Raw genomic sequence first — 15,603 nt, forward strand, 5'->3', positions numbered from 1 at the left:
TCTGTGGCTGCGTGAAAGGGAAAGGCACGTCGAGGGACTTGTGAGTGTGTAAAAATGTGAGCGATGATCTATGGTTCATAGACTCATCCAGGGTCCCCGTCTCTGACGCAGCATAGAGTCCCCTAGCTGAGGCACCTTGGGTCCCACCACTGCACCTCTATCCTGCAGATCAGCAGGCTCCTCTTCACTTGCATCGGTCTCGTAAATTTGAAGAGCCTCCACGAGCACCATCATCTACTTTTAAAGGTCATTAAATAACCGTCAGAAGATAATGAAGAAATGATCATAATAGTGAAAAGGTTCATACAAAACGACTCAAGAAGTTTGAAAGAGTCTGTTACCTGTTTGACACCGGCAAACCCGAAGGCTCCTTCAGTGAACCAATCACATCTGGTGTTTCCAGCTCCAGACAGAATGCAACAATAAAATGTGAACAGCAACTATGCTGAACATAAACAGTACGGTAACATTCATAGCATGATGTTACACAAAACATAAACAGAATCCACTACTACTCTTCACGTACAAACCAGCGTGTGGCTAAACTAGTAATCTAACCCATTGAGACGAGTCAGTATAAATTAAATCAGCATCAGTTTATTTAAAATAGCTGGTTTCTAAAATTCTAATAGTTTGCCTAATTTCAGTGTATGTCATAAAACAAGCAGAGAAAGTAGAGAATCATTGTACCATCTAAATCACTGAAATATCCCCAAATATTGTATTTTCAACAATAATTTTGTTGCCTATTTTGCCATCAATACATGTCACATATCAGTTTGCAAATAATGTAAAAAATTATTTTTTAAATCTATGAGTTAATAAAGCCAAAAACAAACATGGTCTCTTTTTCCTTTCTTGAGTAAGGCAGCTCCAAAATGCAGGTGTTTCAGCCTAGCTCAGTGCTTTCTGTGGTGGTGGGGAAAATACAGAACGTAGGGGTTGGTAATGTTGTCTAGTTGTGCCGTGATTGGCTCAGTGTTCTGTCACTCATGGGGATACTACGTCATCACAAAATCTACATAGCACCCAAGGAGCTTCAATTTTCGAGCTACCACATATTTACATTAGAAGTGCCCATCCAAGAAGGCTCAATGTCATTGGCTACAGATAAAACTTTGATTGGACTGATTCTTAAAAAATCTTAGCTAGCAAGCTAGACTAGCAGTTGTCATCATGAATCAAGTCGATCATTTACTGGCAAATCCTTTTCAATCCTTGTCATATGAAGAAAAAATATAGATAAACCGTATCGGTGCTCATCGGCCATGAACATTTGACAACAAGTTGGAAATCACAAATTCAACAATGAGTGGTGTGGAAGGAATCAATGGCTAACTGCAAGCGTTGCAAAGCAATCACTAGCCTGCTACTCATTGGAGAGGGTGTGTGGTCCATGTCTGGGTTTAAGGGTTTCTTTTCCAAGCTTTAATGGATAAACATTCACATGCAATACCATAGGCCAGAAAAGGTTGAATACATTGGCCATGTTGTCAATCCAGCATGACTTCTGCCGCATCCAAAACAACTGGAAACTCGGAAATCTCAGACTTCAGTGAGTTCACCTTCCTGTTCAAGTGAGCACAGCACAACAAGGTAAGTCCAAAAATGTATTGTATGCTGCTGCATAAATTATGTAATATGCCAGGGAGATATGTATACTGTAGCTAAGAAAGTAATACTAAGTGTATGTTGTGTAGTAAGCTGTTATTATTAGGGTGAGGCACATGGGCTACTTTGGTCCCTTTCCCACTCATAACTTAGACTTCTGTTCTGACATGGTGGTGCACATGTAGCCTATAGCATGTTGAATATTGTAAGAGCTTTCAGTGTCTGCTTATATGCCCCCTTTATTTTTCCTACGGTTCTGACTTGGTGTACAGGGAGAATACTGTAAGAACGGCCCATGTCCTGAATTCTGTCGCTGTACATTTGAAAAATGGTGAACAAATAGTTATATTGACTAAGTTATTCTTAGCTTGCTCATCAATTTCATAATTGAAATTACGGATTGTCTCTTATCCGCACATCGTTCCCTTATGCCATAGTTTGTACATCTCAAATGTCAGTAGAAAGCACATTTGTTTAAGCAAGTCAGCCATATCAGCTATGCTTTTTAAAAAGGCAGTAAATGAGGCTGAATTATCTGTTTTGCTGCCAGACAAGGCTCTGCTGATAGCCAGGTGTAGCAGTGGTAATGGTGCGGAAAAGAAAGCTCTGCCTTTGGGACAGCTTCATGTAGGCCCTAACAGTTTGTGGGCACCGTTTGTTACCATTATAGTGCAATTAATGTATTGTTATGTAGTGGCTTTTCTGGCATGCATCAACATTTTTTTGGGGGGGGGGTTCCCCACCAAGAATCGCCACTGCGCACAGAACAGATCTGTCGCTTCTTAGACTTGCTTTCAATGAGAATTACACATTTGGCAACATATTGGTTTAATATACTCGTGTGAATGAAAGTGTATACACATTCACACCCTCACCTTTCTGTATTACGGATGCTTCTTGTCTAGGTTCTTCCAACTGCTCAGCAACATGATCATTGTCTTTCTGAGGAATTTTAGCTAAAACACATTCAGATTAACCATGATATGTTTGTTTTACACAATGCGCATGATGCCTGTTGCAGAGTAGAACTCACTCACTTTGTGAGAAGGACATGCGCTTCCGAGCCTCTTCTCTTCTCCACTGCATGCGAGTCGTGTCTCCCATCATAACCTATGGACAAGAAAAACAAAACAAAGTTGATGTGCTGAGGATCACCTCACAGCAGTTATATTTTAATGTAAGATATAGATGTACTGCAAAGATGGGGAACGTCCTATTACAGAGAAAGAGACCACATCTTACCCTGACCTGCTCGGGAGGCCAAAGTCCCCCCCATATAAACTGTAGGTATCCAAAGAGCACAATGACACTGAGGAAGGCAAAGTTGCTGGCCACACCGATCACTGCAGACGTCACCGGGAAATTGTACAGGAGGTATCTATTAAGACAAAGGGTTCAGATATAGGAATAGAAGAGGATGGGAAATAGGAGGAACACAAAAAAGATACAACAGTAGGTAAGAACATCAAATGACATTCCATATATTTGACTTATTGGCCTCAAATAATCTGGATTTGAAACAGAAAAAAATTGATACTATTGGAAGGTCTGTACCTGATGCCAGTGAAGAAAGCATGGATCCTGAGCTGAACTGAATAGACCTGCACCCGCTGAGACTGAATCTCAATGACAGCGCCAACAGTGGGTTGATACTGTAGCGAGAGAAATGTACAGGTAGAGAGAGCAGAGATCAATAAGAGAAAAATATTGACCTTATTACCTAAAAAGACTAGTCTGAGTTGGCCAGTCTTGCAGATAATTAAAAGTCTAATAAAATGGGAAACTCATTCTTACTTTGGAAGAGGACATTTTTATTGCGACAGGTTGTAATTTGTCTGGACTACTTAATGAGGTCTGTCCAAGAACGGTGTAATTGAAAGCACATTAACATCAAATGCTGCTGAAAGGGAAGTATGCTTCGTCAGGGAGGTTTCCACAAGTAAATCGAATTACATCAAATAAAAATTAAATGGGTTGAGTGGAGCTGAAGGGTGGAACAAAAAATAATAAGATAACTAATGTAAAATATACTGTGTCTGTAAAATGTATATAGGTTTTAGATCTTGTGTGAAACAGCAGAGTTGAAAAAGACACGGCAAATAGGATCACAGCACAAGGCAAGTCCCAAATGCAGACACAGGAGGCAGATGGTTGGAGTCTTGCAATGTTTAGTCATCCAAAAGGAGTAGGCAAGATAATTTGTCTGTCCACGACCAAATGTAAAAACCAGATCGGAGTCCAGGAGGTACAGAGTGGCAGACAGGCTCATGGTCAAGGTAGGCAGAATGATCAGGCAGGAGGGTACAAAGTCCAGAAATAGGCAAGAGTCAAAACCGGGAGGACCAGAAAAAGGAGACCGCAAAAAATCAGACAAACAGGGAAACAGCTGGTTGACATACAAGACAAACTGGCACAGAGAAACAGGCAACAGAGGGATAAATACACTGGGGACAACAAGCGACACCTGGAGGGGGTGGAGACAATAATGAGGACAGGTGGAACTGATCAGGGTGTGACAAATAGAAATCACAACTTGATGGTGACGGGACAAAAGAGAACTATTGTAAAATACACTGTCCCTAAAATGAATATAGTATGTAAAAGCTGGAAGTAAAAGCCTAAGTGTTGTTGTCCATTAGTTTACTCCAATTGGGGGAGGGGTGGAAGGGTTAGGGGAAAGTAATAAAGGAAAAAATATACATTTATATATTTACAAAAAATATATAGATGATGCAGAGCATTACATTGATGGAGCCACAATCTGCAATATTAAAGCTGATCTACCACCTCCCCTAAATAAAATAAAAATTATACAGATAACTTGCAAATGTTAATCACAAGATCACGATGATCTGATTCAGTAAGAGGGCACAGTGAACTAAGTGCAAGCTCTGTGGGAGAGGAAAACAGATTTGACATGCACAGGCAACCACAAACAGCACTTACAGAATTGGCCTTGTAGTCTGAGAAGAGCTCAACCTCAACGAGCTGCTTCTGCTCCGTCATCCCAGTCAGCAGGAGAGGAGAGAACAGTAAAGTATTCAAGGTCTGCAGAAGACCAGAGCGGTAGTGCAGCATAGCCTGTTGGAGGAAAGAAAGAAGTCACTCAGAGGGTCCCACAATAATCGAATACATCACATTGTGAAGTACGAGAGGATCTTTTATGTGGGGAGGAAACGGAAGGAACGGACACGTTATGTTCAACCAAGAACAAACTGGCGCTGAAACGCTTGGAGAGGCTCAATAGTGGGGTTTGGTAGGAAGACAAACAGAATAAACTTGGCACTTTTAGCACTCACAGAGCGCACCACAGCTGCAACTGTCTGGCCATCGTTGGTGTAGCAAGACATCTTAATCATGAACATGCCAAGCTGTTTGTTGACAATCGACTCAGGCATTTCCAGCTCTAAAGAGATTCGATATGGCTGACCATAGATCATAACCTAGGAAAGACAATGAGGGATAGAATACTGTGAAAGACAATGAGCATACCTGACTACAGCAATAATTTCTTAGCATATTGTAATTATATTAGCATCTAACTCAGGATAGACGGGGTGAGAGAAACGATGGTTATGTGTGAAGAGCATACCTGGTCTTTGCCATTCTTCAGCAGTGAGATGTTAGCCACAGGGAAAGAGCAGAGGACGGAATTGGGAGCATCACAGTCGGAACTAGAACAAACAGCGGCCAGGAAAAAAGGTGTGATGTTGGGCCTATGCTTTTTACCTTGACATGGTACTAACAGCACAAAATAAAAAATCAGGTGCAACAGCATAGAGCATTTTGTTAAGTGTAGCTAAATGCTAATGCAAAAGCAATTATTTGTTTTTAAAATAATCCATTCAAAGTGAGTGAAAGGAGTAGAAAGACTGTATTTTACTTCAATTTGAAGAAAAAAAGGCACCAAACAAACATTCCATGATGTCTCCCAGTACCTGTAGTGGTAGTGCACTGGTGTAGAGAAGCTGACGGTGGGCATATAGGAGTAGTAGAAGCTACCATAGAGGAAGACGGCCACCCAGACCAGCAGCGCTAAAACGCAGAAGAGGATGGCAGCCTGCAGTAAAGTACGACGGGCTCTGTGGAGGGTTACCCCCAACACAACTTGCAGCCACAGGAAAACTGGTTCCGTTACACCACCCATGGTGACCAACCCAGAACTGACTCTTTCCAGACGTTCCTCAGCACTCGCTGAGATCTCACTGCCTTTTATTCCCGTGGCTCCTGTCAAAAGCCCCTCGCTATCTCTTTCTGTCTCTCTCTCTCTCTCTCTCTCTCTCTCTCTGTCTGTTTACTTGGAAAATGAGTTTATATTTTGAAGGTTATGGCGTCCTGTTCATTGGAAGACGCCCACTCAACAATGCCAACATTGGCAGGCTCATTTAAGTGAACTGCTGTACGGAATTATATCTATACATTTGTTACATCCCTTAATATAACATTAATTATTAGCTCATTTATCTTTTCTTTGTCTACTGCAAGTTTAAAATCTGATAATGAGCTGTTGACAGGTCTATAATATTATTTCAGTAGCAAACTGTAAAATAGAAGAGAATAGCATTGAGACTTTAATGCAGATGGATACGGAATACAAAAGCCCCATTCAAATCTACATCAGTCGGAAGATATAAATCATTCTGCTTTAGGAATTTCTAGGAATATAATTTCTAGTGCATCATACAATGAGTTTTAAGACTTTTTTTCTCCACGGCCAATGGACATGTGAGAGAGCAATTAGACATACACACACACAAGACAGATATGAAACTGTAAAAGATAAAGAACTAGGGACTCATTCTATGACAAAACATTAAGTATAGCCTCATAGTTAGCTACACTACATGACCAAAAGTATGTGGACACCTGCTCGTCGAACGTCTCATTCCGAAATCATGGGCATTAATATGAAGTTGCCTCCACTCTTTTGGGAAGGCATTCCACTAGATGTTGGAACATTGCTGTGGGAACTTGCTTCCATTCAGCCACAAGAGCAATAGTGAGGTTGGGCACTGATGTTGGGCGATTAGGCCTGGTCGGCGTTCCAATTCATCCCAACAGTGTTCGATGGGGTTGAGGTCAGGACCCTGTGCAGGCCAGTCAAGTTCTTCCACACTGATCTTGACAAACCATTTCTGTATGAACTTCGCTTTGTGCACGGTGGCATTGTTATGCTGAAACAGGAAAGGGCCTTCCCCAAACTGTTGCCACAAAGTTGGAAGCACAGAATCGCTGTGAATGTCATTGTATACTGTAGCGTTAAGACTTCCCTTCACTGGAACTAAGGGGCCTAGCCCAAACCATGAAAAACAGCCCAAGACCATTATTCCTCCACCACCAAACTTTACAGTTGGCACTGTGCATTGGGGCAGGTAGCATTCTCCTGGCATCTGCCAAACCCAGATTTTTCCATTGGACTTCCAGATGGTGAAGCGTGATTCATCCCTCCAGAAAACGCATTTCTAGAGGCAGTTTGGAACTCGGTAGTGAGTGTTGCAACCGAGGACAGCTGATTTTGTTGTGCTTCGTGGTTCAGCACTCGGCATTCACATTCTGTGAGCTTGTGTGGCCTACAAGATCATGGCTTAGACATTGTTTCTACTAGAATTTATATGAATATGGTTTCTAGTGCAGCAGCATACCACCCTGCATCCCACCGTTGGCTTGCCTCTGAAGCTAAGCAGAGTTGGTCCTGGAGGGGAGACCTGATACTGCTGGAAGTAGTTTTGGATGGCCAGTAGGAGGCACTCCTAGAGTCAGTGTCCTGACTCTCTCTGGTCACATGGCACTTATCGTATGAGTAGGGGTGTTAACCCCGCTGTCCTGGCTAAATTCCCAACTGGCCCTCATACCATCATGGCCACCTAATCATACCCAGCTTCCAATTGGCTAATTCCTCTCCCCTCGTTGCTGTAAATGAGAATCTGTTTTCAGTCAACTTACCGGGTAAAAACTATTATAGGCCTATTTCTGTTTTTCCCTCTTTATCAAAAGTGTTTGAAAAACTTGTCAATAATCAACTGACCGGCTTTCTTGATGTCTATAGTATTCTCTCTGGTATGCAATCTGGTTTCCGCTCAGGTTATGGATGTGCCACTGCAACCTTAAAGGTTCTCAATGATGTCACCATTGCCCTTGATTCTAAGCAATGTTGTGCTGCTATTTTTATTGACTTGCCCAAAGCTTTTGATACGGTAGACCATTCCATTCTTGTGGGCGAGCTACGGAGTATTGGTGTCTCTTAGGGGTCTTTGGCCTAGTTTGTTAAGTACCTCTCTCAAAGAGTGCAGTGTATAAAGTCAGAAAATCTGCTGTCTCAGCCACTGCTTGTCACAAAGGGAGTACCCAAAGGCTCGATCCTAGGCCCCACGCTCTTCTCAATTTACCTCAACAACATAGCTCAGGCAGTAGGAAGCTCTCTCATCCATTTATATGCAGATGATACAGTCTTATACTCAGCTGGCCCCACCCCAGATTTTGTGTTAAATACTCTACAACAAAGCTTTCTTAGTGTCCAACAAGCTTGCATACCCTTAACCTTGTTCTGAACACCTCTAAAACAAAAGTAATGTGGTTTGGTAAGAAGAATGCCCCTCTCCCCACAGGTGTGATTACTACCTCTGAGGGATTAGAGCTTGAGGTAGTCACCTCATACAAGTACTCAGGAATATGGCTAGACGGTACACTGTCCTTCTCTCAGCACATATCAAAGCTGCAGGCTAAAGTTAAATCTAGACTTGGTTTCCTCTATCGTAATCGCTCCTCTTTCACCCCAAGCTGCCAGACTTACACTGATTCAGATGACCATCCTACCCATGCTAGATTACGGAGACATAATTTATAGATCGGCGGGTAAGGGTGCTCTCGAGTGGCTAAATGTTCTTTACCACCAATGCTTCTAATAGGACACATCACTGCACTCTATACTCTTCTGTAAACTGGTCATCTCTGTATACCCATCACAAGACCCACTGGTTGTTGCTTATTTATAAAACCCTCTTAGGCCTCACTCCCCCCTATCTGTAATATCTACTGTAGCCGTCATTCTTCACATAAAACACCCGTTCTGCCAGTCACATTCTGTTAAAAACCTCTTGAGTGTAGGGGGCAGTATTTTGATGTTTGGATGAAAAACGTACCCAAATTAAACTGCCTATTTCTTAGGCCCAGAATCTAGAATATGCATATAATTGTCAGATTAGGATAGAAAACACTCTAAAGTTTACAAAACTGTGAAAATATTGTCTGTGAGTATAACATAACTGATATTGCAGGCAAAAACCTGAGGAGAATACAACCAGGAAGTGGCCTCTATTTTGAAAGCTCCATGTTCCATAGCCTGCCTTCGCTCCATTTAAAGGGATATCAACCAGATTCCTTTTCCTATGGCTTCCCCATGGTGTGAACAGTGTTCAGACATAGTTTCAGGCTTTTATTTTGAAAAATTTGCGTTGATATATTATCGATTATACACTGCTCAAAAAAATAAAGGGAACACTAAAATAACACATCCTAGATCTGAATGAATTAAATATTCTTCTTAAATACTTTTTTCTTTACATAGTTGAATGTGCTCACAACAAAATCACACAAAAATTATCAATGGAAATCAAATTTAGCAACCCATGGAGGTCTGGATTTGGAGTCACACTCAAAATTAAAGTGGAAAACCACACTACAGGCTGATCCAACTTTGATGTAATGTCCTTAAAACAAGTCAAAATGAGGCTCAGTAGTGTGTGTGGCCTCCACGTGCCTGTATGACCTCCCTACAATGCCTGGGTATGCTCCTGATGAGGTGGCGGATGGTCTCCTGAGGCATCTCCTCCCAGACCTGGACTAAAGCATCCGCCAACTCCTGGACAGTCTGTGGTGCAATGTTGGTGGATGGAGCGAGACATGATGTCCAAGATGTGCTCAATTGGATTCAAGTCTGGGGAACGGGCGGGCCAGTCCATAGCATCAATGCCTTCCTCTTGCAGGAACTGCTGACACACTCCAGCCACATGAGGTCTAACATTGTCTTGCATTAGGAGGAACCCAGGGCCAACAGCACCAGCATATGGTCTCACAAGGGGTCTGAGGATCTCATCTCGGTACCTAATGGCAGTCAGGCTACCTCTGGCGAGCACATGGAGGGCTGTGCGGCCCCCCAAAGAAATGCCACCCCACACCATGACTGACCCACCGCCAAACCGGTCATCCTGGAGGATGTTGCAGGCAGCAGAACATTCTCCACGGCATCTCCAGACTGTCACGTCTGTCACATGTGCTCAGTGTGAACCTGCTTTCATCTGTGAAGAGCACAGGGCGCCAGTGGAGAATTTTCCAATCTTGGTGTTCTCTGGCAAATGCCAAACGTCCTGCACGGTGTTGGGCTGTAAGCACAACCCCCACCTGTGGACGTCGGGCCCTCATACCACCCTCATGGAGTCTGTTTCTGACCGTTTGAGCAGACACATGCACATTTGTGGCCTGCTGGAGGTCATTTTGCAGGGCTCTGGCAGTGCTCCTCCTACTCCTCCTTGCACAAAGGCGGAGGCTGCTGGGTTGTTGGCCTCCTCCACGTCTTCTGATGTACTGGCCTGTCTCCTGGTAGCGCCTCCATGCTCTGGATACTACGCTGACAGACACAGCAAACCTTCTTGCCACAGCTCGCATTGATGTGCCATCCTGAATGAGCTGCACTACCTGAGCCACTTGTGTGGGTTGTAGACTCCGTCTCATGCTACCACTAGAGTGAAAGCACCGCCAGCATTCAAAAGTTACCAAAACATCAGCCAGGAAGCATAGGAACTGAGATGTGGTCTGTGGTTATCACCTGCAGAACCACTCCTTTATTGGGGGTGTCTTGCTAATTGCCTATAATTTCCACCTGTCTATTCCATTTGCACAACAGCATGTGAAATGTATTGTCAATCAGTGTTGCTTCCTAAGTGGACAGTTTGATTTCACAGAAGTGTGATTGACGGGCCTCCCGGGTGGCGCAGTGGTTAAGGGCGCTGTACTGCAGCGCCAGCTGTGCCATCAGAGTCCCTGGGTTCGCGCCCAGGCTCTGTCGTAACCGGCCGTGACCGGGAGGTCCATGGGGCGACGCACAATTGGCCTAGTGTCACCCGGGTTAGGGAGGGCTTGGTCGGTAGGGGTGTCCTTGTCTCATCGCGCACCAGCGACTCCTGTGGCGGGCTGGGCGCAGTGTGCGCTAACCAAGGTGGCCGGGTGCACAGTGTTTCCTCCGGCGCATTGGTGCGGCTGGCTTCCGGGTTGGATGCACGCTGTGTTAAAGAAGCAGTCTTTAAGCATCAATCTACACACAATACCCCATAATGACAAAACAAAATGTTTTTTTTTATGTTAGCAAATGTACAAAAAAACTAAAACAGAAATACCTTATTTTCATAAGTTTTCAGACCCTTTGTTATGAGACAACAACATTGACATATAAGCTGACTCGGTGAGCGAGTTTATTAGCAAGTGCATCGGTGATGTTGTACCCACTGTAACTATTAAAACCTTCCCTAACCAGAAACTGTGAATTGATGGCAGCATTCGCACAAAACTGAAAGCACTTTTAATCATGGCAAAGAAACTGGAAACAAGACCGAATACAAACAGTGTAGCTATTCCCTCCGCAAGGCAATTAAACAAGAAAATCATCTGTATAGAGACAAAGTAGAGTTTCAATTCAATGGCTCAAACACGAGACGTATGTGGCAGGGTCTACAGTCAATCACGGACTACAAAAAGAAAACCAGCCCCATCGCAGACATCGACGTCTTGCTCCCAGACAAATTAAACAACTTCTTTCTTCTTTGCTCGCTTTGACGACAATACAGTGCCACTGACACAGCAGCCTACTAAAGCCTGTGGGCTCTCCATCTCCATGGCCAATGTGAGTAAAACATTTAAATGTGTTAACCCTCGCAAGGCTGCCGGCCCAGACGGCATCCCTAGCCGCGTCCTCAGAGTTTATGGACATATTCAATCAATCCCTATCCCAATCTGCTGTGCCTACATGCTTCAAGATGGACACCATTGTTCCTGTTCCCAAGAATGCTAAGGTAACTGAACTAAATGACTATCGCTCGGTAGCACTCACTTCTGCCATCATGAAGTGCTTTGAGAGACTAGTCAAGCATCATATCACCTCCACCCTGCCTGATACCCTAGACCCACTCCAATTTGCTTACCGCCCCAATAGGTCCACAGACGACACAATCGCCATCACACTGCACACTGCCCTATCCCATCTGGACAAGAGGAATACCTATGTAAGAATGCTGTTTATTGACTACAGCTCAGCATTTAACACCATTGTACCCTCCAAACTCATCATTAATCCTGTCTCAGAGCTCCACGTACAATTCCTTTGACCTCATGGCTTGGTTTTTGCTTTCACATGCACTGTCAAATGTTGGACCTTATGTAGATAGGTGTGTGTCTTTCCAAATCATATGAGCGGCTCGCTTAACCCGGGAGACAGCCGCACCAATGTGTCGGAGGAAAATCTTACAGCTGGCGACTGAAGTCAGCGTGCATGCGCCCGGCCGCCACAAGGAGTCGCTAGAGCACGATGGGGCAAGGACATCGCAGCTGGCCAAACTGTCCCCCAAACCAAACGACGCTGGGCCAATTGTGCGTCGCCTCATGGGTCTCTTGGTCACGGCCGGCGGCGGCACAGCCCGGGATCGAATCCGGACTGCGCCACTCGTGAGGCCTACTGCAACACTTAACAAAGAGCTGCAGTTAGTTTCAGAATGGGTGGCAAAGAATAAATTAGTCCCAAATATTTCAAAAACTAAGAGCATTGTATTTGGAACAAATCATTCACTAAACCCTAAACCTCAACTGAATCTTGTAATAAATAATGTGGAAATTTAGTAAGTTGAGGAGACTAAACTGCTTAGAGTGACCCTAGATTGTAAACTGTCATGGTCAAAACATGCTGATACAAGAGCAGCTAAGATGGGGAGAAGTCTGTCCATAATAAAGTGTTGCTCTGCCTTTTTAACGACAGTATCAACAAGCCAGGTCCTACAGGCCCTAGTTTTGTCGCACCTGGACTACTGTTCAGTCGTATGGTCAAGTGCCACAAAGAGGGACCTCGGAAAATTACATTTGGCTCAGAACAGGGCAGCACGACTGGCCTTTAAACATACACGGAGAGCTAACATTAATAACATGTATGGAAGTCTCTCATGGCTCAAAGTGGATGAGAGATTGACTTCATCACTACTTGTTTTTGTAAGAAGTGTTGACAAGCTGAATGCACCAGCTGTCTGTTTAAACTACTAGCACCCAGCTCGGACACTCATGCATACCCCACAAGACATACCACCAGAGGTCTCTTCACAGTCCCCAAGTCCAGAACAGACTATGGGAGGCGCACAGTACTACATAGAGCCATGACTACATGGAACTGTATTCCACATCAGATAACTGATGCAAGTACTAGAAACGGATTTAAACAGATACACAAATACACCTTATGGAACAGCAGGGACCGTGAAAAGACACACACGGGCACTCTACACACATGTACACATGGATGTTACATGGTAAATATGTGATAGTGGAGTAGATAGTTGGCCCTCATTCTGGGACTCACCCACAAACAGGACCAAGCCTGACCTGCTGAGGAGTGACGGACTCCATCCTAGCTGGAAGGGTGCTCTCATCTTATCTACCAACATAGACAGGGCCTCATGATACCTCACATCTCAAAATAGGGCTACTTAATGTTAGATCCCTTACTTCAAAGGCAATTATAGTCAATGAACTAATCACTGATCATAATATTGATGTGATTGGCCTGACTGAAACATGCCTTAAGCCTGATGAATTTACTGTGTTAAATGAGGCCTCACCTCCTGGCTACACTAGTGACCATATCCCCCGTGCATCCCGCAAAGGCGGAGGTGTTGCTAACATTTACGATAGCAAATTTCAATTTACAAAAAAAATTGGCGTTTTCGTCTTTTGAGCTTCTAGTCATGAAATCTATGCAGCCTACTCAATCACTTTTTATAGCTACTGTTTACAGGCCTCCTGGGCCATATACAGCGTTCCTCATTGAGATCCCTGAATTCATATCCGACCTTGTAGTCATAGCAGATAATATTCTAATCTTTGGTGACTTTAATATTCACATGGAAAAGTCCACAGACCCACTCCAAAAGGCTTTCGGAGCCATCATCGACTCAGTGGGTTTTGTCCAACATGTCTCTGGACCCACTCACTGTCACAGTCATACTCTGGACCTAGTTTTGTCCCATGGAATAAATGTTGTGGATCTTAATGTTTTTCCTCATAATCCTGGACTATCGGACCACCATTTTATTACGTTTGCAATTGCAACAAATAATCTGCTCAGACCCCAACCAAGGAACATCAAAAGTCGTGCTATAAATTCACAGACAACACAAAGATTCCTTGATGTCCTTCCAGATTCCCTCTGTCTACCCAAGGATGCCAGAGGACAAAAATCAGTTAACCACCTAACTGAAGAACTCAATTTAACCTTGCGCAATACCCTAGATGCAGTTGCACCCCTAAAAACTAAAAACATTTCTCATAAGAAACTAGCTCCCTGGTACACAGAAAATACCCGAGCTCTGAAGCAAGCTTCCAGAAAATTGGAACGGAAATGGCGCCACACCAAACCGGAAGTCTTCCGACTAGCTTGGAAAGACAGTACCGTGCAGTACCGAAGAGCCCTTACTGCTGCTGATCATCCTATTTTTCTAACTTAATTGAGGAAAATAAGAACAATCCGAAATTCCTTTTTGATACTGTCGCAAAGCTAACTAAAAAGCAGCACTCTCCCCAAAAGAGGATGGCTTTCACTTTAGCAGTGATAAATTTATGAACTTCCTTGAGGAAAAGATCATGATTATTAGAAAGCTAATTACGGACTCCTCTTTAAATCTGCGTATTCCTTCAAAGCTCAGTTGCCCCGAGTCTGCACAACTCTGCCAGGACCTAGGATCAAGAGAGACGCTCAAGTGTTTTAGTACTATATCTCTTTACACAATGATGAAAATAATCATGGCCTCTAAACATTCAAGCTGCATACTGGACCCTATTCCAACTAAACTACTGAAAGAGCTGCTTCCTGTGCTTGGCCCTCCTATGTTGAACATAATAAACGGCTCTCTATCCACCGGATGTGTACCAAACTCACTAAAAGTGGCAGTAATAAAGCCTCTCTTGAAAAAGCCAAACCTTGACCCAGAAAAAATAAAAAACTATCGGCCTATGTCGAATCTTCCATTCCTCTCAAAAATTTTAGAAAAGGCTGTTGCGCAGCAACTCACTGCCTTCCTGAAGACTAACAATGTATACGAAATGCTTCAGTCTGGTTTTAGACCCCATCATAAGCACTGAGACTGCACTACTCCAGTGCTAGTCTCCCTACACTGGCTTCCTGTCAAAGCAAGGGCTGATTTCAAGGTTTTACTGCTAACCTACAAAGCATTACATGGGCTTGCTCCTACCTATCTCTCTGATTTGGTCCTGCCGTCTAGAATTTCTAAGCAAACAGCTGGAGGCATGCCTTATTTTTATGGAACGGTCTGCCTACCCATGTCAGAGACGCAAGCTCGGTCTCAACCTTTAAGTCTTTACTGAAGACTCATCTCTTCAGTGCGTCATATGATTGAGTGTAGTCTGGCCCAGAAGTGGGAAGGTGAACAGAAAGGCTCTGGAGCAACGAACCGCCCTTGCTCTCTCTGCCTGGCCGGTTCCCCTCTTTCCACTGGGATTCTCTGCCTCTAACCCTATTACAGGGGCTGAGTCACTGGCTTACTTGGGTTCTCTCATACCGTCCCTGGGAGGGGTACGTCACCTGAGTGGGTTGAGTCACTGATGTGGTCATCCTGTCTGGGTTGGCACCAAAGTTGGTGCCAACTGTCTGGGTTGGCAACAAAGTTTGTTATATCTGGAGTACTTCTCCTGTCCTATTCGGTGTCCTGTGTGAATTTAAGTGTGCTC

General features: G+C 43.9%; 1 protein-coding gene across 1 annotated transcript; it reads right to left on the minus strand.

Annotated features, from left to right (window-relative positions):
• Window positions 1-1,518: 1,518 nt before the first annotated feature.
• LOC109872696 (BSCL2 lipid droplet biogenesis associated, seipin) lies at window positions 1,519-5,771 on the minus strand. Its single transcript, XM_020464005.2, has 9 exons — window positions 5,550-5,771; window positions 5,204-5,285; window positions 4,911-5,054; window positions 4,558-4,692; window positions 3,166-3,263; window positions 2,854-2,989; window positions 2,649-2,721; window positions 2,487-2,567; window positions 1,519-1,569 (listed from the first exon to the last, which is right to left on the minus strand). Exons 1-9 carry the CDS (start codon window positions 5,756-5,758, stop codon window positions 1,562-1,564), a joined length of 966 nt encoding a protein of 321 aa, XP_020319594.2. The 5' UTR covers window positions 5,759-5,771; the 3' UTR covers window positions 1,519-1,561.
• Window positions 5,772-15,603: the final 9,832 nt, after the last annotated feature.

The sequence above is a fragment of the Oncorhynchus kisutch genome, linkage group LG28, assembly GCF_002021735.2.
Source record: "Oncorhynchus kisutch isolate 150728-3 linkage group LG28, Okis_V2, whole genome shotgun sequence".
NCBI classification, from domain to species: Eukaryota; Metazoa; Chordata; class Actinopteri; order Salmoniformes; family Salmonidae; genus Oncorhynchus; species Oncorhynchus kisutch.

Excerpts from the sequence above, each read along its gene's own strand:
- LOC109872696 (XM_020464005.2), bottom strand. The coding sequence starts at position 5,758 with ATGGGTGGTGTAACGGAACCAGTTTTCCTGTGGCTGCAAGTTGTGTTG. Across the intron at positions 5,286-5,549 it reads CCAGTGCACTACCACTACAG|TTCCGACTGTGATGCTCCCA; the intron begins GTACTGGGAGAC and ends TGTTTGTTCTAG. Across the intron at positions 2,722-2,853 it reads GGCCTCCCGAGCAGGTCAGG|GTTATGATGGGAGACACGAC; the intron begins GTAAGATGTGGT and ends TCTTGTCCATAG.